General features: G+C 33.2%; 1 protein-coding gene across 1 annotated transcript; it reads right to left on the bottom strand.

The window, feature by feature from the left end:
• Positions 1–330: 330 nt before the first annotated feature.
• Positions 331–13,626, bottom strand: LOC130630527 (hemicentin-1-like). Its single transcript, XM_057444052.1, has 18 exons — positions 13,103–13,626; positions 10,406–10,663; positions 9,943–10,206; positions 8,857–9,138; positions 8,106–8,363; positions 7,594–7,854; positions 7,172–7,432; positions 6,283–6,573; positions 5,918–6,190; positions 5,390–5,683; positions 4,891–5,163; positions 4,342–4,632; positions 3,972–4,247; positions 2,832–3,122; positions 2,636–2,744; positions 1,565–1,746; positions 1,338–1,466; positions 331–709 (listed from the first exon to the last, which is right to left on the bottom strand). Exons 1-18 carry the CDS (start codon positions 13,149–13,151, stop codon positions 507–509), a joined length of 4,245 nt encoding a protein of 1,414 aa, XP_057300035.1. The 5' UTR covers positions 13,152–13,626; the 3' UTR covers positions 331–506.
• Positions 13,627–23,151: the final 9,525 nt, after the last annotated feature.

Genomic DNA, 23,151 nt, shown 5'->3' on the forward strand with positions numbered 1-23,151 from the left:
CTCTCTTTTAGCGTCCTTTTGGTGTCAAATTCTTGAAAACTGTCTAAACTGGCTTAAATAAATTTTCAGCCATCGTCAGTTTTGACTTTTCGTCACCATATTAAAATGTCTTCAATTAGGTCCCAAAAGGGATTGGGATATTTTTTGAGATTTCCTGTTGCGGGACGGGCTTAACATAAATTTGCCTTCAGGTAGTAAAAAGCAATTTTAAAATAAAAGATCCTTGAATAGTTGCGTCATTGCAAGCTCCTTTATAAGTTGTGTTCTATCTAAACAACATTAGGTGGCAAGTAGCACGGGCGCGATTGTGTAATGCAATACAATTCCACCTATTAGATTAGTTCATTTACAAACTTAATAAATTTTAACACATTAATGTACAAGTTTTAAATAAATTATACTTCTTCAATGAGAGAAACTAAATCCAGTAAATACGTCTCCTTGCACTTGATTACCACTTTAAAAATAGCTTAGACGTGTTTTTCTCCAAAATATATTAGCCAAACTTAGTGATTTAGCATTTTCATTTCATGCTCTGCATGTCTGTTTACTTGTACGGTATGGACGCTGTTTCGATGTTGCATCCTCTTCGCGTTCCTAATATCGAGCCGACGCCCCTTCTTGCGACGCCATATTGTCACAGCAACAAAAACAATTAAGACAAGTGCAACTGCAGCAAATGCGCCAATAACGATTCCAACTACAACGTCTAAAAAATAATAATCATTTATCAAATCACACGCACTACATCATTTATCATAAGAACCAGGAGGTCTTACAATTAGTTTTTTAATTGTCAATAATCCTCAATTTTTTATATGCACTTGTATCTTGACCCCCTGACTAAGACTTTGTTACAGACAAAGATTATTTAAAATTGCTCGATTTTTTTTTTCGTTGCTGTGTGCGTTTGATGACAATTTTTAGTCTCATTATATTAAAGCAGTTTATTATATATATATTGAAGTTTATAGTAGATCATGGAGTTCAGAAAGTTTTTTTGTTTTGTTTTTACCTCCTTGCTTATCTGACAGTAGCCGCAATGCTGCTAATACAGAGCATTACATACTCAAATAGTGTTAAAAAGAAAACTCAAGTTTGGTATTCTTTCTCTTTAAAGCCATTTTGATCCTACAATTTTCTTTGCTAACGCATGCTTCTTAAGAGAACGCTTTTTTTACTATTTTCGAACTTCACAACGAAATGTTTTTTTACCATTTTTGTACCGAATTTTTCCTTGACAGTGTAGCCAAAAGAAGAAGGAAACTTAAATTCCCTGCTTTTATAACGGATATGAAACGTTTCTCACTCGTGACACACTAAAATAAACAACGTACTATGATTTTTCTCCTCCTCTGTTTGAACAACAGGGTACCAGTCTGTGCTCTGAAACACATCGTCAGTCACATAACCCCTGACAAAGACAGTATAATAAGTACCTCTCTCCAAAGGTGGATTGCTTGGTTCTGCAATAAATAAATAACAAAAAAATCAATTTACATCAGCAAACCCATACATAAGCAAATGTTTTTCGCGCCAAACCATCTTAAAACCGTATGTTTACCTCCTAAAGCTCTTCTCCTTCTTGAAGTAGACCCTCCACCACCGACTACAAAAACTTGGTTCTCTGTTGGGTTTCTTATTCTTCCAACCACAAGATTTTTTATTTCAGCGTTAGTATAATTATTTGGTTGTCTCTTTGGCTTAGCACTATTTTCAAGCTTCAACAAAATAACATCGTAATGGCTATAAAAAATAAATAACACGTCATTACCATTTACAGAAAAAAAATGGTACATGGAGAATGAAAGGGGTATGGCAATAACAAAAAGCCAGTTTTTAATTACTCTGGACATTTTAGAGACAACGCAACTCTTGCTTTAAATTTAAATATCATTACTTTAGGTCATAGATGCTAAACTATGTATATATGAAATACAGTCATGTAATGTATTTGTCGTTTCTCTTGACCACTCAATTTTAAAGTACCCAGCATTTCATATGAAAATAGATTAAATTTACTTTTCAGCAGTGCTAAACCTGGTTAACCTTGAAAAGGCAAGTTAGCCAGAACTTGCATTCAACAACCAAAGATTCGGTACAAAAAGATTCACAAAAAAGTGTCCGAGTTTTTAGAAAAACTTGAATGTGAAGTTAACCAAAACATGTATCTTTTAATGCTTGTTACAACTTGCAAAAACTAGTAAAAACACTACAGTGTCGATAAAAACAATGTTCGCATTCTACAGTGCCGATAAAAAAACTTACGCAGTCTACAGTGCCGATAAAAACAACTTACGCATTCTACAGTGCCGATAAAAAAACCTACGCAATCTACAGTGCCAATAAAAACAACCTACGCAATCTATAGTGCCGATAAAAAAACCTACGCAATCTACAGTGTTGATAAAGCAACTTACGCATTCTACAGTACCGATAAAAAAACCTACGCAATCTACAGTGTTGATAAAAAAACTTACGCATTCTACAGTGCCGATAAAAACAACTTACGCAATCTATAGTGCCGATAAAAACAGCTTACGCAATCTACAGTGCCGATGAAAACAACTTACGCAATCTACAGTGCCGATAAAAACAACTTACGCAATCTACTGTGCCGATAAAAACAACTTACGCAATCTTTATATTTGTTTCGTCAAATAAGACAATATTGATTGCAAATGATCTTCTTTTGATCCTGTCTTCCTGTGGTGCAGGAAGTTGTCTTGTGATCGGCATTGGTGCTGTAATTGTATAACAAAAAATGATGTATTCTGCTAGAGGATTGAACCGTTACCAGTATGTCTTTTATAGATGTAAAGGAGACTTACCTAAAGCTTGGGTTATGACTCTCATATTGTCACTTGCACGACTCATCCCAATTTCATTAACAGCAAGCAAAATGATTTGGTATTCTGTATTTGGAGAAAGTCCAGTAATGTTTTGCTTTAGCATAGATGCTGGTGAGGTCATATTTTTAAATGATCCTGACATTTCACGGTATCTTGAGATATATCTAGTAAGTGGTCTGTTGCCGTTAAATAATGGTGCTTCCCATGTCACTTCAATTGAGAATCCTGTTCTTGATAGTGTTTTAATGTTTGTAGGAGGATCAGGAACATCTTGAGAAAGAAGATTTACAGAAATGTCAAAGATATACCACATAATATATTGCAGTTGTAATTTTGTTGTGAAATAACGCTTTCATTTTATCAATCTTTTGGTTTCAAATCATTTTCTTTAACATCTGATTGATAGACGCGCACGCGTTGTATAAATATCACGTAAAGTATAAACACCGCTTCATGCAGCACTTAAAACGTAATAAACAGTGCATTTAGATCAACACCTGTATATTTTAACTTAAATGATTTTGCAAGAAGTTAAGCTCATTACGTATTTCCCCAAGCAGACATTCTTGAAATATTAAAATATTGAACTTTCCATGTTTTATTTTAAATTCAAATTTAACATCAGTATTATTAATCTGACATGCAGTTTGATTGCGTTGTCGTCGCAATCAAAAAACTTTTTTTTTTACCTTATCCCGCTTGGCATGTTTTTTCATTTAAAAAAATACGCATTCCAACGTTAGGAGTGTACTTTCTACGTTTCAAGGTTTCAGTCAATATCAAAGCGACAATGTTTTAGCACAGAGAAAAATTATTATTATTATTATTATTATTATTATTATTATTATTATTCCGAATATTTATACAGGATAGCCACTTCTGTGTTGGAAACACTGTTATTAATGTGGGTCCTGTGTTCAGAATGTATACATTAAGTATACACCGGCATTACCTACCCAATTTCCCTCACATGGCATAGGTTCACCCGTAGCTATAGTAAAGAAACTTGCTAAACATGCCCGCGCTGTGGACCACAGCACGGACCTTGTGATTACGAAGCGAACTCCATAATCACAAGGCCACGCGCAACGAATGTGCTTATTGTCGTTTCATTCTTACCAAAGATGTTAAATTCAATCATTTTTGTTGCACTACCAGAGCCACTTGTCACATTACACATGTATTTCCCAGCATCCTCTCTCTTTACAGATGGTATTTCATATGAAATTGTCGAGCTATTTAGGCTTGTTTTAAGGATGCGTCCATCTTTCATCCACTTTAACGTTACTTCTGATACACTATGACCACCAATTGAGCAGTTGAACATAAAAGGTCTTCCTACCATTTCCTCCGTTTTATTTCGAGTTGTTGTGATATTGAGCTGCCTAATGTTATCTAATGTAAACATACAAGCAGTTAAATTCAATAAAATCTTGACAGTATAAGTAAATATACATTATTCTTATTAAATTTATTATTAGTTACTTACATTGGACAATCACCTCTTGCGAAGAATTTTTCATGATTGAGATTTTGTCTTCATACGTCAGAGTAACTTTGCATACATATATTCCTGCGTCTTCTTTGGATACGTTATTTAAAGTAAGTACGCTTTGGTTTCCCACCATCATTAGAACATCATTATTTTTATACCAACGATGAGATAGAGTCAATGAACTATTCATGGTATGCTTAGCTGTGCAAGTCATTTCAATATCTGCTCCCATTATTGCTGGAGATTTTTTGTTTTCTGTAAAGGTAATTTGTGGAGTTTCCAAATCTAAAGAAAAAAAATATTTCTGGTCGTTTGGATAGTTTTAAATAGTTTGGATAGTTTGGATAGTTTTAAATTTTTGGCAAATGTTTTTTTTAGCAAATGTTGCTACAGTTATCACAACTTTTTCACTCGTAATGTACCGTGCATGTTAACTTTACCCATTAGCTGCAAGTTTTTCTATTTAATCTCACAATATCTTTTAACAAAACATTGTTTATATTTTTCATGTCTATGGATCATCAAAAATTATTCAACACTTACACAGAACAGCCACATTTAAATACTTTGTAACATTCCCAGCATCATTCACTGCATCGCATTTATAATCACCCATGTCACTTCTATTGACTGATGAAAGTTGGTACATAATTGAAGAGCCAGGTTCTCCGTTATTTAGGGATTTACCATCTTTCATTAAATACAACTTGGCGGGTGGATTACCAAAGTCGCTTGCATTACACGAGATATTAAGTGCAGATCCTTCAATCAAATGAACGTTATTTGCTGGCATAAGCATAATTCCATCAGCTTTATCTATTGTCAATAAAAACTTTTCAAATAAAAACAAATTCTGCAAGGCATAATTTGCTGATCAGCGATGATATAAAAGTAATACTTTATAAATGTTTCCTTAACTAGTTATACATATCAGTGAATTGAAAATGTTAATAAAAAACCTTTATGGATGTCATATCTCAATATGTTAGTAATGCATCGCAAAAAATCTAGAATAATGACATAATAATTGTGTAATACTTACAATTAACAATAACCTCCTGTGTTGCATTCTTCATCATCAAAATGCTATCTGGATACATAATAGTAACCTTACATAAATACATTCCTGCGTCTTCTTTGGATACATTAGATAAAGTAAGTACGCTTTGGTTTCCCACCATCATTAGAACATTATTATTATTTTTATACCAACGATGAGATACATTCAACGAATTGTTCATGGTATGTTTAGCTGTGCAAGTCATTTCAATATCTCCTCCCATTATTGCTGGAGATGTTTTGTTTTCTGTAAAGGCAATTTGTGGAGTTTCCAAATCTAAAGAAAAAATATTTCTGGTCGTTATTGATTTGGATAGTTTTAAATTTTTGGCAAATGTTTCTTTAGCAAATGTTGCTACAGTTATCCAGACTTTTTCACTCGTATTGTACCGTGCATGTTAACTTTACCCATTAGCTGCAAGTTTTTCTATTTAATCTCACAATATCTTTTAACAAAACATTGTTTATATTTTTCATGTCTATGGATCATCAGAAATTATTCAACACTTACACAGAACAGCGACATTTAAATATTTTGTAACATTCCCAGCATCATTCACTGCAATGCATTTATAATCACCCATGTCACTTTTATTGACTGATGCAAGTTTGTACATAATTGAAGAGCCAGATTCTCCGTTACTTAGAGATTTACTATCTTTCATTAAATATAGCTTAGCTGGTGGATTACCAAAATCGCTGGCATTACACGAAATGTTTACTGACGCTTCTTTTTTTAAATGACTGCCACTTCCTGTTGTAATTATCAATTCGATGGCTTTATCTAACATGAAAATCAAAATCAAAATATATGTATTAATGTATTGATTTTCATTATTTTATCTAAATTATGGTTATTGATGTGTGTGTACTTACAATGGACTATAATTTCCTGCGTTATATTCTTCTGCAATGTTTTATTGTGAAACTCGCCTGTCACTGTACACATGTAGGAACCACTATCATCTTTGGTGACGTTGACAATATTAAGCATCTGTTCGTTGCCAAGCAAGTCATAACCAAAGGTGCTGTTTTTCTTATCCCATTTGTAAGAAATATTTAAGTTGTGGTTGTACATTTGAATAGCACAACTTAAAGTGAAGTTTGTGCCTTCCACAAATGGCAACATTAGTCCGTCTGCAATTGTTATTGTAGGCTCGTCTAAAACTGAAATGAAAAAAGTATGAATTTAAAAACTGTATAAACGCATAAAAAACTATTTTGTCGTATCGATTAAAGAAATCATGCAGTTTTCAAATGTAACAAAATTGATGTTACTGTTAATTATAACTGTTCATAAATCATTCATTATCACTTAGAGGAGAATTTCATCAGCAGAAGCAGAGCAAGAGGTTCATGATTGTACCTTTGTAAAGATATTTTCAAGAATCTAAGCCATCTAAGTTATTACCTTCGCTAGTTCTAAAAGCATTCTATAATGGAATGGATAATGCTAAATCAACAGCAATTTTAAAAAGACTTGCGTATCTCTTAGACTCTGCACGTTTTATATTTAGCTGGTCTTATCGAATTGGCGCGACGTTGAATATTTATAAAATTAAAGATGTTTTCGAAGACGGTAATGGTGTAAATAAAGATTCTTTACTATTTCTAAGATTTTTATGTATTGTCTTATCAAAATGATTATTTTTTCAAAAAAATTCTTCTGTAAATTCATTCTGAATGTGTTTATTTTTTCCAGTTATCAACGTAAATTATACCATTTTTTCTTTACACCAATATTTCTCCCCTGCGAAGTACTTACACAAAACTGTTATGTTCGCCGAAAGTGAACGTTTGATCAAGTTTCCCATGTTGTGCATCACCACGCAATGGTAACTCCCAGAATCATTCCTCAATGATGTCAGGTTCAAAACTCTTTCATTGAAATCACTTAAAAGGATGTTATCTTTATACCAGCTGTAAGTAAGTCCATCTTGTACAGGAGTGGCAGAGCAATTCATGTATATTTGATCGCCCTCAAGTGGATAAGCGTCACGTATACGGATAACCGGCATATCAAGAGCTGTTGGATAATAAGGAAGTAAATTATTACTGGAATACATTTCATTATTTCAGTTAGGAAGTTATTTAGGGTTACATGTACTTGAGATTCTTCCATTCATATTGAGATGTCACAGAAGGCAAGTTATGGGGAAAGACAAAAACATAATTTGAACGACTTACCATATACTTTTTGTATAGCTCCCATACTCTCTTGACTCTCCACTCCTTTATATGGTGTTGCAGAACAACTATACACCATTCCTACCATCCTTCGGTTGACATTCATTATCAGTAACTGTTGCATTGTTTCGTTTTCTAGTTGTGTGTCATTGACTTTCCATCTGAAGGATTTGACCACCTCACCACCTTGCACCAAACAGGAGATGTTTAAATCCTTGCCTTCTATTGCCTTTGGTATGGAGATTTTTACTTGCAAAAGCACTGCAAGAAAAAAGATTGATTCAGAAAGTAAGAGATTAGAAAGTTATGTTCGCCAGGAAACACAAGATGTACTCCAACAATCAACTTGCTAAACGACAACCAAATAGTTTTTTGTTATGTAAAAACAGATTTTCTATCTTAAAAGTATCAGTTGTACTATCTCACTTATTTTTGATGATCACTTATTTTTTGTTGATGCTTCCCTGATACCTTAGATATATTTTTAGTGTCCATACTCAATATATCCTTACCTCGGATGTCTAAATTAAATGATGCCTTATATATTGTATCCAAGCCTGCTCTACAGTAGTAATTTCCACTGTTATTAGTTTGTGCTACAAAGGTAAGCGTGTTTTTTGGTTGCACTGGTGCAATCATTGTTCCATCTCGGTAAAATTGATACGTCAGTGTTCGATTGTCGGCGTCAGATACATTGCAGGTCAGTTGTATGACGTCTCCTGAGAGAATTGCTGATGAATTGACGGTGAGTTTGGGAAATCGGAATAAATCTAGAATGTAACAGCTTTTAAAAGGTTTCATTTCGCACCGTCAAGAATCGATAACAAATTTGATTCAACAAGGTGAACGGAAGAAAGGTAAGCCTTCATAAGGATTAAAATTTCCAATTGAAATTTTCATTATTATGTAAGACATGATTACACTATTACAGAAGAACTACTTTGTTTACCACTAACATACTGCCTGGCAGCAAGCGGGATACGATCCGCAGTCCCTAGAATTGGCAGTCGCAGACAGACCCACTACACTACGTGCGGTAATATGTTAATGATGAACTCAGATAGTTTATCTGGATGGTGTGTATACGTAGGTGAACCTTCACCTATATATACACTGGTTACCTTTTCTTTATTTTGTGGTAAGGTTTCCTACTGAGGACAAATACAGTAGTGGCGCTCTTATTTTATATTAATTATATAGCAAATTTCTGATTAACATTCAGCTCTTAATGTTTCTCTTCAAATTTTAAAGGTTTTTTTTTACCTAAGACATCAAAAGATAACATTTTCGTCACATCCCCAATGATATTCTTGGCAATACAAGTGTAATTTCCACTATCCCTTCTCATGGTAGATGAGAACTCCAACATTGCTGGACCTCCTGTTACATTAACACTTCCAGGAACTTGCATACCATCCTTATACCAAGACAACGTAGCAAGCGGAGATCCGTAATCTATAAGTTGGCATGTTACTTTGTATGGTGTTCCTTCCACCTGAGATTGACGGCTTCCTGCCGGAACGAATGATATCTCGCTGCCAACATCTGAAAAATAAAAGAAAGACCCGATGTAATAGATTATGCTAAGATTACCTGGAAAGGGGAATGTGTAAACATTCTAGAGTTACTGAAGTTGGATTAGAACACTGTTTAGCCTTAAATATTAGGATAATTATTTCCTTTGTGTATCTTCCTTCAAAACATTTATTGTCTTTTTTCATGCTATAAAAATGACCTTGGAACATAAGTACAGTGGAATCTCTCTATCTCGACTACTCTCTATCTCGAACTTCTCTTTATCTCGAACTAAAGTCTCGGTCCCTTTGTGGTCCGCCTAAGGTATTTTCCTTTCTTTATCTCGAACTTTCTCTATCTCGAACAAATTTTTTGGTCCCTTGTGAGTTCGAGATAGAGAGATTCCACTGTAGTATTATACTTAGGAGTGTAAAACTATTACAATATAAGTGGAGTTCCGCACTAACTAGAGATGGAATTTTGAGAATTTTAGTACATGCACACATTCACCGTATGAGGTAATTATTTTTTAAAAGGACAACATCAAAAAGGCACCGAAATTAATTTTCAATCATATTCTTTTTTTTAAAAAGGGTTCACCAATTTTAGGCGAAAATTGTGTTTTTCTAATAGATTTATTTGACTTCTGTGGTCTGTTGTTTATATTTTCTGCCTGCCAGAATAAGTGCGCATGTCCAATGTTCTCAACACAAAATCAAAACATAACATTATATGGAAAGTGATTTATTCCTTTTTTGTCCTGGAACATTTATTACTTGAACAACGAATATGTCTTTTCGTTATGTCAACATACAATAAAAAAAATCCACTTACACATCACATCGTCTTGTGATATGCGTCTTATAGCATACATGCTGGCCATGTTAGTATACACAGAAGTTGCTGAGCAACTGTAATTTGTACCAATCTTTTGTCTCGAAATGTTTCGAAGTTGTAGCATACTAGATGCTTCGTCTACCGTCATGTTATTCATTTTCCACTTAAAACGACTTTCTTCTCCACCAAATACGTAGCATGTCATATTTGGGTTGGTTCCTTCGATGGCCGGAGAGAAACGAATCTCAATGTGTAACATGACTATAAGAGAAAGAGTTGAAGGCATCATAGCTGTAATGTAGGATATTTCAGTGCTATCATATCTTACTGCGAAACTAAAGAAAGTCGCAACAGCGATCTCATGAGACATGTTGAGAAACTTCATTTATGTTTAAGAACTGCCCTAGGCGTTCTTATAAAGTTTTTTTTAAGACAAAACTGTAAGAATAAAAAAAATCACCTTTTATTTCTACCATATTGGATTGTTCAGTTATGTTATTTTGCACTGCCGTGCATGAATAATTTCCATTGTCTTTTGTCTGTGTAATAAAAGTCGTTGTGTTTTCTGTTTGTTTCGACGTAATATTCATTCCATTCTTAAAAAATTGAAAAACGGTTTTTGTATCTGATGCGTTTTGAGTTTCACATCTTAATACCAGATCATCTCCACTTCGAAGTGATGTTGTTAGGGTAGATATAGTCACCCCAAAAGTTTGACCTGAGAAGAAAAGAAGACATTTAAAATAATCATTTCATTGACGTAAGTGTAAGGCGCGATACAGGCACAAAACAAACAAAACAAAAGATCTGTCTTCACAAAAGCCGGTATTACCAGAAAACAAGGTTTCGCATAATTTTTTACGTAGCCTTACGGGAGGGAGCTCACATAACGCTGGTAAAAATTTCACATAGCACGTTTTTGTGCAACAATCTTCCTTTGCTTATGCGTATAACATGTCTGATATCTAATAGATGAAAAAAACACTAAAGCTTATAGCTAAATGCTTGTTATTGATAGCAACTTTGTTACAAAACTATATAGAAGCAGAAAAGAAGCAATTATTTCTGCACATTCTCGTTGACTTATTTTTCTCTCTCGGTTTTTAGCCTGTCATACTTATCTGAATAATCCTTTTCAGTTTTTCCTTTAAACTTTCCATAAATTAGTGTTTTAAAAAAAAATTAAATAAAAATACCATGCCCCCATAACTAATGCATTATAGAGGTTTTAATAAATTTCAATGCGTTTTCTGGAATCTAGAGGGGCAGAGGGGAGACATTCCAATTTCACAAGTGTCACTGCACATTCTCTAATTAGCGTTCCTGACACTAATTTCCTTAAATTGTTATTACTGAATCGCGCTGTAGACTTTTATAGGTGGCTTTTTCGGTGACGTCACTTTGATGACGCAAATATGGATATAGTTCCATGATTTACCATAACAATCAAATTCAACTTAACTAGCACTTGAATACAGTAAATGCGACCAACTTACATGTGGAATAATGCTTTCCTTGGGTTATTTAAATCTTTTATTGCTAAGATACTGTTGAATGACCACATATTTCATTTGAGAAGCCGTAAGAGATTAGTGACCATTATAATTCGTAAGATGAGGTATTGTAATGGTCACAAAGAATGTCCAACTTTGTCATGCTGTGCAAAAAGCACACGAAATAGGGAACAGTCACTTAGGCGTGTGTCTGGTTGAGCACATGTTCAAAGTATGTTCACAATTACCGCTTGTGTAGAAATTTTATGATTACTGGTGCGTCATCGCGAAGTTTGATTTGCTTCTCTGTGGCTTTATTGAGATTGTGTTATGAGAATTTAGATATTATTATGTGTGTTTATCAGAAAAGATAATTATTTAATCGTCAGATAGGAACAAAAAAGAAACAGTATCATCATGCTCCCTGACTATAAAAATAAATACTTTCGTGATTATTAAAAATGTTGTATAATAAGAAGGGAAGAATCTAGAAGTGGAAGAAAGTTATGTAACAAATATAAAACTGCTTAGTTGTTTAGTAGTGATTCTAAAATGGAAGATACAGGAAATAAAATAATAGTTGATGTATTCAAGATTATTAGATATTTTAATTTAATCTTTAATTGAATTAGACAGTTAAATTTATCTGTCAAAATTTCAGTGTTTGACCAGTTCTTTTATGTTTAACTGTAATTTCGCGAAATAGTTTAAAATAAGAAAAATTTAGGATAATGGTGGGAGATTAAGTGTTTAGCGAATATTTTGTAATTAAGATATTATTGCATTTTTCGTGTTTTTTTTTTACTTTAAGGTCTAAGATGTTAGTAAATGGCAATTATGGGTTTCTTCCAGGCCTAAACCTTTGGTTTCACTAAGAAGAGAACTGGTGTTTTTATTAACTACTTTATTATGAACAAATGCTGAAAGATGTGTTGTGTTATTTCATGTGTGTAATACACATCTTCTTTCGCTTTCTTATACTCTCTAAACATGAACGTTTAAAATCTTCGTGTATCGTTAGAAACAGAAATAAAGTTTCTGTTGTCATATATTTGTTACTTTCATGAACTTGCCTCAGATAGTTTCGCTTGGATTTTTTCAGTCATTGTTTGTTTATGACCGTGTTAAATCAGCGTAGGTTGAGCACATCAGAAACATATTATTTTTAGAAATATTTACAAAGTTTGCGGACAACACAACAGCGCATGGTTTTGCACATATAGCATCAACGAAGAAGTGTTACGTCAAGTTTTTTTGATCTCTCCTCATCATCGGCTGTTTAGCCTACTTATGCTATCAAATCCGAATTTTAATTTTACAAAGCTGTCAGCACAAAAAAGAAAAATGGCGATTACCATGGGTCTTGTTTGAACACTAGTCCAAGAATAGCGCAAATGACATTTGTTTGAAACGTTTTTGTACAAACGTTTTATATTACATAACCTGAACATTTTTTACCTATGACAAAGTCAGTACTGTCAATTAAGCAGCGAGTCTTACAGTCTTTGTTTATTTTGATGAAGAAAACATAACATCAAGAGAAGTTTAATTGATGAGAGTTTTAAAATTTTAAAAATATAACTTCAAAGGTAGAAAAATATGCAACAAGCAAAATGCCTTAATATGTTTCATCTTTATTTTTATCGTTTGAAAATTATACATACCTTGGTTTATTAAGCAATAGAAAAAAACTATTCCTGTAATAATCTTCATGTTTAGGAATATCAGCTTAAAACTTCATTCCAATCCACATCTGTTGACTGTAAGAAACTAATTTCAAAATATCTCTTCTTATTAAACTTACGCTCCAGTTTTTAATATCTTCCTTTGTGTAATAACTGACTTGCGAAACAGGAAGGCAAAAGTTAATTGGTAGTGTCAATAGTATCTGCTTATCCAGCATGAAATTTAAAAAACTTCTTTTGTGCGAAACCATCATGCAAAATAAGTTTGTATACTACTATGATTGAACGATTAGGTATTTTTAATTAATCATTTCGACCGTTTTTAATCACAAATTAGCTAAGAGGAGGTATAATGTATAACAACCATTGTTCTAAATCATCATGGCCACAAATAGAAGTCGAGTCACTAGCTATGATTTGCAAACAAAGAAGAAATAACAAATTGAGATTTACAGAGTGAAATTTACACGTCCTAAACAACAATTTCAAGTACATGCTGGACAATAGTGAAAGTAGAACTTGGTTGAATTTCGTGGAAATTTGACCAGTTTCGTTTCAATTAAAACTCTCTCTTCTTAAATGCACAGGAGAAATTGCCGTTTATTTTGACAAAAGCGGACGGAGTCCTAACATTCTAGCAGTCACAGGTGCTATATATATATATGACACGCGTTGCCAAATATTTGGATTGGCTTTTTTAGGATAACCTGAAATCGCAGCAATTAAAGGAAACCCCTGACATTATATCATGAACACAAAGCGCAGACAAAGAATAAACTTACATCAAAATTTATTGCTAATAATTAACGTTTACTGATAGCAATAAAGAAGGCAGCAATAATTTTTCACAAAGTTGCTTAAAACTGTCATTTATTGTTGTGAAGTATTCAAAATGCTAACATAAGTTACAAAAATATATATATGTTGAACTATTGCCAGAAAGGGTTGTAAATTCGAACATAGGGCTACCGATCCTTACACTGCATAGGGAATTTCACCAGTAAAGCCTTTAGAGTGTCGGTATCTTTTAGTTACACCTTTTTAAAGTGTGGTTAGTATCTCTTTTAGTCAGCTCCTTTTGGACAGAATAACGTTAATTGTATGAACAACAAATACACACATAATTGGAGATTCGATGAACAATAGATGCTTAAAAGGTAGCCTATGATTTTTTTAATGTGCAAGAAAGCAGATTCTGCAATCTTGGGACGCTTGTGGGTATCAGTATCATTCTTTTAATATAAGTTTACCAACTGACTTGCAAGTCAACCAAAAAATTAGGCGTACATAGTTTAGAAATAATGAAAAAAAAAATGTACTAAAACGTCAGGTCAAAGAAAAATAGGTCACTTCTTTTGGAGGACCCCCAGTGTACCTACGGTGAGTAATGGTTATTATTTGAGTCATGTCAGACATTGCTCCAATCACAGTTGGTCACCAACGGTAGTCATTAGAAAAAATAAGGACGGAATTCGTACGTCTTTGGTAACGGTGGAACGTGCCTGTCTCCATTCCCCACCAATTATGAGTCCATGTTGTTTTTATTCTAATTAATAAAAGCACATTTTAAGGAGAATGTAAACATTGGGGGAATGAAAACAATCTGAAATATCAATTATAAATATTATTTTAGTTTCTGTAAATGAAATCATTGTTAAACAACTTCCAAAAACAGAAAAACGAATTATACAATCAAGTTTATTAGAAATGACATTTAAAGGGAAAGTTTAATAGAGTTACTTTTGTATCAGGTTCAAGTTACAAACTTCCTCATATGTTTTGGTAGTGTATGGTGACCGATCTTTCCCAAACGAAAAAAAAATACAGAAAATATTAAGAATAAAATTTATAATAAAAAAAGTCATTCTCCTGAGAAGTATTTGTGCAGGAGCGTTTCTTTAAAGTTTACTAAAATATAGCACTTCCGAGCCTAAGGTTTCTTATAGACTGGTTTCTTATCGCTTCGTTTTTGAACTTAAATGTAATAAAATTTTTAAGCTGTTTCCCGACGATGAAAAGACAAAGAGAAGGCGATGAACATCAAAACTTTTGTTATTTATTCGTCTTTCTCGTCTAGTAAGAAATTATTTTCAAAAATTTTATTTTAAAGGAACACGAGAGGAAAATGTTTTTGTTAATAATATGTGCATTTTTTCGAATAGAAAGTTCAGAATTTCATTCAAATCATGAAGACAAAATATTGTTAAACGAAATTGTTGTCATGAAGTAGTCAACATTTCAGCGCCTAAAATTTTAGGTTAGAAGAAATTTTGAAGAAGCAGGCCTGAACTTGCGTGGAATGATTTTCTCTATCATATAATATTTTCTCTACCCAAGACATTATCTTTTTTATGGTAGCTAGTACTTTTTTCCGACATTGTTTGCATAATTCTGTTTTGTAATATTATTAAAAAAATGTAATAAAACAAGTTCCTTCCCCTGGAAGTTTTAGAAAATTGACAATTTCTGAGCCCTAAAAAAATTTAAAACATGATTGGATAAATGAGCATATAAGATAACTGTCTTGTCGAAAGATTTGGAGAGTGGGGACTAAGTAGTTGTTTTGTCAACATTAGACCAATGTATATTTTTTCGGTTATTTTTTTAATTTTTGCCTAAATTATTTTAATATCTACATTTTTTCTAAAAAAACTTCGTTTGCCAACGACCGCTCACCATAATAGTGCAGAGTTTCAACTTTTTTGCTTTGTTAACAATACATCTTTATTGACGCCACAGTTTGCGCTAAGATCAAGGAGTGCTGTTTCGTTGCCACAAAAGTTTTTGGAAAGCAATATCGTAATACTAAAACTAAGAAGAGAAGGACTAAAGAAAATTAATGTCATTGCATATTGAAGTGGATTTTTGCGGTTGATTACTTCATGATGACGTAACTTTTATTGTGTTGACCCTTTGTGGGTGTAGGTCTTAAATTAAGAGAGATTAATCACTGCAACGTAATATAGTCTGGCCCAAAGTATTGTTAACGCTAACAAGCATAAAAATTTTCAGAAAGCCTCTAGATTTTTTTCCAATGTGCAGTGCATGATAGTTTCGTGATTCTAACTCCTAATTATGACGTAGCGATGCTAAAAATAGAATAATGCTGATTAAATTAATTGCCAATGAAAGCAACACTGGGGGAGGCAACGACAAATCACTTTGTTTAAAACATCTTGTCTAGTTTTTTGTTTGTTATTGTCGCAACGTCTTTCCTTTCCAATTTCTTCCTCTTCGCACGATCACGAAAAAAACTTGCAAAGTCATGCTGTGACGTCGTTTCATTTTTCCGTACAGGGCGTTGTGGAAAGTTGTCCCGCCCACGTTTGTTTTAGGAGACTTTTTTATACAACAGTTGAATGTAATGGTGCGCATGGCAATTCTTTCTTTTCGCCGTAATTTTGTAACCAAGTTTTCGTAGTTTTTACGAGTGACCAGGAAAAAGAGTATTTAGTTGAAGAGATCAAATAAATGATTGTATAAAGATGAAAATTCCTACCACATGTTGAGAGTTGAACACTTTTAAAAAAATAAGTCTTAACTTTAAAACTGATTAAATTTAAAATTAGATTTAAACCTTTCTCTATAATACGTAGGCACCTAAACACATTGACTTTTTTCTTTATTGCTAGATAAGCAATACAGCACCGTTGTGTAAATTGTCATGCAGAAAGAATCCCTGTTTCAGGAAAATATGTATATTTGATAAAACTATGTGCGTTTTTTTTAATTTGCTTATAAATAATAAAAAATAATTGGAGTTTGACGTAGCAATGTAAATCTGTTTTTGTTCTTGATGTTTCTCTGTAGTTCCTACCTTTTCTATCTTTATGAACAAACTGGCTAAGAGAAGAGATGTGATGCACCTTTGTTGCCAGTTATTGAGTTAACAATCCAAATATGTGGGTTGTAACAGCAAAGAAAATATTGGGGCTCTAAATAGCTAACGTTTCCTCTGGTATTACAGAAAAGTATTATTTTTTGCTCTAAAGCCAATGGTAAAATGGTATTTTAATGGTAAAATGCTAAATTAAGCTCTAACGCAGATTTTTTGAGAGTGCAACATGTCTTTGAATAAACTGTGTTATAAGCATTTTAAGCATGCTGAAATTTTTCTAAATAGAAATGAAACAAGGAATAAAAAATTGAATACAATATTTTTAATATAGAAATGTTATTGTGAGAAGATATGGGTATTTAAAGCGAACAGGAAGAAAATATGTAACAAAATGATGTGACTGGTTCAAGTAAACCATTTCGAGCTCCAACTACAATTCCACAACAAAAATTACTCCACAGACATATTTGTGGTAACCTTATCAGGAAACTACGCAAATGAACTCCATATTACAACGCCAAAGCATCAGTACTTTTGGAATACTTGAAGCTAATACCTATCTCTTTCTATTGATATTAAGACTTTTTTGAAGGTTGGTAAATTCTGAAGGGTTAAGCGACGCTGTCACGGTACGACAAGGCTGGGTGGCTCAATTTCTGTGTGGTGATTAATAATTGATATTATTAATGATTCATCCAAAGTTTCGCCCACTTTGCAGTTTCTGTACTGTTTTTTTTTTCTCAAAGAATTTTAATAACTTTGTTGACGTTCGATTTTCTTCACAACATTTTTAAACAATGAAAATAAAGCAAAAACTACACATTTGTTTATGGTTAGATCAATTCGGTGATTTTTGTAATTGTTTCTAAAATATACTGTTTTGTGGGAGTGATAATTTTTAATCTAAAACCTTTAAAAATTTTACGACAACTTTGTTGCTACTGTCTCTCATTATTATCACTCAGTAAATAGGGAGTGGGAAAAATAAATTCTCGATTCACTTTCAGTTGATTGAACATGTTTTTGACAACATTTCATTATAGTAGACAGGGAAAAAGAATTCTTGGTTTTTTGTTAGTTAATAACATTTCCAAAGTCAAATTACCAGTTTGTGTTTTTTTTAAAATATCTTGTATCATGGTAGACTGTATGAAATCATGCAGATTTGTTTCGCCAAACTGCATCCACATGAGATGACAAACAGATTTTGTCACAATTCCTGATAGCATGACAATTTAGAAAATCCCTTGTCAAATAAATAGCTGAAAATTCCCATTCAATGCTAGGTTTATTTATATAGAATGAGAACAGTGCGATCGTTTTTTCTTTTTCTATCGATTTATTGGAGTTGCATTTGTTCTGTTTATATAGCGGCTTTATTATAATAAATTTGAAGTCATGTACACACTTACTTATAAGGATCGATTCGTAAGAATTTTGTTAATCTCGAAACTTTGTAAGTTAGTTTACATTATGTTAAAAAATTCTAGGCCAGTTAAAACGTTGTTGAATAAAGAAAGGAATAGGCATTCAATAAAAAAACCGATAACACATCCTCCCAATATGCACGATTACACACTCATTGGAGAGAAATGTTGTAAAAATAAATATTCCAGATTATTCAAATTTTAGAAAAAAAATTTTCTTGTTGGTAATGCTCAGGCCTCAGAATTATTTTGAAAATATTATATATAAAAAAACTTGTCCGTTTAATCATTGCTACTGAATTATAATATATTTTCTACATTATCATTATCAACTCAGATATTTTTAGAATACACGTTTTTTATAAGAAACCACTTGAAAGGAAAGAAACTTTTTTTCCAACTTTTACCATGAAACACCATAGTAACAATTATACTTTACAGGTTCTTGTACAGGTTATAGTTGTACAGGTTATAGTTGGTCGAATAGTTCATGCTTCTTATGACGAATGGCATTCAAGTTTTTTATCGCGCTTTAACAAGAAAATGGACAAGTATTGGATGGGTTAACAAAACAAATATCATTTTGGATGTTGAATAGAAAGTAAAAAGGCATTCCTTCATCTCTTCTTATATAATGTTTATGAAAGTCTCTTGTTGTGTCAAAATGATGTTCTTGGCTGGACATCCCTCTCATAGATCCCGTCAAAATTAAGAAACTTTTTACAAAATTTTTCTCTAATAAAAATTTTTAGAATTTAAAAAACTTTTGTTGGTTGTTTGCCTGGTTTCTTATAAAAAAAGTGTAGTGGGTAATGCCTCTATTATTCAGAATCTGTCTTGCTTTACCAGAAACATGCAACGTTATCACTATAAACTTTTTTTTTTCTCATTGTATTTTCTTAAGAAAGCTTACCTCCCACAAAAAACAAACTGGGCTCATATGAAAGACCTTTGAGCAGTAAACTTTAAGCAGTTTTGTTCGAGTTCCTAAAATGTCGGAAAATAAGCCTATGGTTCTTTTTTCTCACAAGTCCGACATTAAATAAATCTACGATCAATATTATATTCATAATGTGTGAACAATGACTCACATCTTTCTAGAAAACTTATAAATCTAGAAACAACCAGACACAACCAGAAACCGATATAGTTTTTTAATGATCTCGTACATCTGTCAAATATTAGTTGTGTTTTTCTCGTTTATTGCTTTCAAATAAACAAAAAATCATGAGAACTCGCACGAGTGATCATCAACATGCCCTCCTACATAGATGAAAAAAGAAATTGTTCTTCGTTTTAATGAATATGTAATAACTAATCTGAACTGAACGGGGAAGTGTGCTTGTCAGTAATGAATGTACTGTAAATCGTCGATTAAGCGCCAGGGCGCTTAGTTAATTTCTATGCCTTTGAGAGGGGCGTTTATTCGAGCGAGGTGCCAATTAAACTTATTTCACAACAGTATGAATGCTTTAGAATACGAGTGCTGACAACAAGTACTTATTTAAGATTCAAATTTAATCTAAACAGAAATGGAATAATAACTAAGGAAAATGAAATCTAGAGCAAACTTTATGGCTTATTTCTACTCTGGTTGAGCGGGTGAGTTTTAGTATCCCTTACTTACTCTCTTGCTCAAGTTTTTTTAAAAATACCGTGTACAACAGATGCTCTAAAAATGAAAAAATATATATAAATTGGTAAACTTTTCAATTGTTGTCTCTTTATCAAATTCTCTGAATACAACGAATTTTATCCTGCGTCGCCCTTTCTTGATTGGACTCCTTATATTGAAGAAACTTTAAGACACCTCAAAGTTCAGGCAAGTGAACACATTGTTGTGACTCCCTTGACTGGTAAGATATCTACGTCATAAAGTCAATCCACAATGAAGGTACATCTACAGATAAGTGATCACGTAGCAACTTTTAATATGTTGGCGTCGGATATGTTGGTCAGCCTTGGTGAGGTTGAGGGTTATATTTATAGTACTAAGCCAATTTAAGAGGAATGGGGAGACTAATATTGAGGTTAACAACAATCGTGTGTCTGATAACACGTTTCATAAACCAAGTCACGATGTTCCTGTTAGTCATAATGTTGATGATGTTGGTAGTCATCATGTTCCAAAGGATCTTCTAATGTTGATGAGGAGCTTGAGAAGGAGAAGACGGCGTTGGTTTTGTTTGTCGGTGGAGGAAAAATGCTGAAGAGGAGAGAGTTAGACATGACAAAGCTTTGAAGAGACTTACAGAGGCCAGGGATAGATTTATTTTGGATAGGGCTGAGGGATTGATATGATTAATAAGACTTTGAGGTTGGAGAGGGAAGCTAGAATGATTTTAGTGAGTATGGCGGTGCCATGAGGGAGTATTATTAGGTTATCGGGGTTAGGTTGCCGAAGTTAAAGGAACCGAGGTGGAGTGATTATTATGTGGCGAGCGAGGAACAGGTTATTGGGGACATTGTGTTGTTGAAATAGTATTGGTGGGATATTATTTGTGGGAGAGGTAAGTGTATGTGCGGATGATATGTTGCAACCATGTACAATTACAAATTTTCAGACATATTTTCTCAAGCTACGTAAGTTGTTTATATCAATCCAAAACGTGTTGTTCCTGGCTTGACGTTTACCATATTAAAGAGATGCATGCACCAATTAATCAGATGTTGAACTTATTAGTATTATCTCACGTTGTATGCAATTTGCAATGAAATTGTTGTAACCAACATTTAAATAATTGTGGCCCCTGAGCCGTTGCAACGCAGTGAGCCTCATCAACAAGGCAAAATGCCCTGGGAACGAGGTTGAGAATTTTTATTACTAGTTGCTGATTGTTGCTCAAGTAAAATGATAGATTAAGCATTGATATAAATGTAGTTCTTTTGATTTTTGATCGACATAAAAAGTAGATACCGTAGCAGTTTTAACAAGATTGCCAATTTTACATTTACATTGAAGAAATGCGGCATATTCATGATAGATAAAGATTAACATCCGCTGTCTATTTTGTTACATGACAAGAGAGTTCCACTCATTATCAAATATTAGAAACAACGGTACTGTTGTGTCCCTTTTTAAAATTGCCAAATAGCATTAACTGGCGAGTCTCTGTAAGAAATATTTTGATAATTGTTTTGTACCGCGTTTTTTAATAAACAACTCATTTTGTAATACCTGTCGCGTTTTGAGTCGTCAAGTAAGCGCTTCAGGCAACAAACTCTTGGGACGAGGATGTATTTATTGATATAGAAAAAACATACATTGCTTCTGGTGACAATCTATGAAATTTGTCTCCTACGATCTGCTTTTTTAACTCTGTACGAAAAAAAGTTCTGGATATAAGTAAGGCTTTCTTTTGTCTGTATACTAAACCGAGTAGTTAAAAGAAAAACAATCGTATAAGTTTTTAAAGGTTTACCATTCGAGATAACGGTTGTAGAACAGCCTAAAACGTTTTTGAAGGGAACAAGAAAGCAATTCGACAATGTCTATGCGCTCTCTATGACTTTAGCTGTCACAAAGAACACGGGTGCTTTTAACAAATAGATGTTGGGGACAACAGCACGGAATTGATGCGCACGGAATTGATGCTCAGCTCACCCGTATTAAGTTCTGATTCAACACGGGTACAACAAACAATCCGTACCAACTTGGGGTAATCTGCTTTCAGGTAATAATCGGTGTCACCTGTCATGAGAGATTTTAGTAGTAAACCTAGAACGCTGATACACTTGTGACAAGCTACACGAAGTACTGTTAGAAAAACATTTTCAGCTTTGATTTTGTTTCGTCCATCAGTCAAGGGATCATATCATATGATATGGGACAGTCATAAGGAATGGGGTAGTAAAGTCAATGAAATTTGGAATACACGTGGGTCTTACATTTGTATATTGTTTTTAGCATGAAACCAAGGTGCTTTATCTCTCTTTAGGCAGTCGGAGAACTTTGCTTTATTATTAGTATGCTACTTTCAAATTAAACTTCTAATAATAAAAAGCTTAAATAAGCCAATCACACCGCTATGCTGTGTTATACTTACTTTGAAAGGTAATATACAGCTTCTGTCCTGAGATTGCATTGTGTTTTGTATTTTAAAAAAAGGAGTAACTTTAAATTTATTTTTGCTAAAATCATGTTTATTCAACCAAGGTTTTGTAAAATATCACGCTTTTGGCCACGGTTAGTTTTTAATTTGTATGCAAAAACAGCCAATTAAAGTAATATATATAAAATCAAAAAAAGTGGTGGAAACATTGATGTAATGTTGTTTCGTGTAGCATGTTTAAGCAAGGAGGTATATCTGCAAGGAAACTTGTGTCCCCCTTATCAATTTTTTATTGGTTTAAAATAACTGTATTTAGCCACACATATTTGCTTCTCAGACTTAACAAACAGCTTAAGTGTGTTAATTTTGGGATATTTTGCTTTTAAAAGTTAAAATATGTGATTTGTTACTTTAGGATGTAATTGTCACATAATTAGGAGATGTAGTTCATACAACATGTCACAACATCTTTGTACCTAAAACATTTTAACAAACCTGAGCTTTTGTGTCATTTGCCATTTGTGTCAAATGTGTCATTCTTATGGACACGATACCACGTTTTTAAGCCAATCATAAACACATTCAGGGGGAGAACCAATAATTAGCCTTGTAACAGCATAGGTATACCAGTATTAGCTGGTACAGGTTAATTATATATACAGTGTATACAGGCCATTTCTTGAGACGAGTGCGATCGCACCGGCACTCGCC

The sequence above is a fragment of the Hydractinia symbiolongicarpus genome, chromosome 2 (genome assembly GCF_029227915.1).
Source record: "Hydractinia symbiolongicarpus strain clone_291-10 chromosome 2, HSymV2.1, whole genome shotgun sequence".
NCBI classification, from domain to species: domain Eukaryota; kingdom Metazoa; phylum Cnidaria; class Hydrozoa; order Anthoathecata; family Hydractiniidae; genus Hydractinia; species Hydractinia symbiolongicarpus.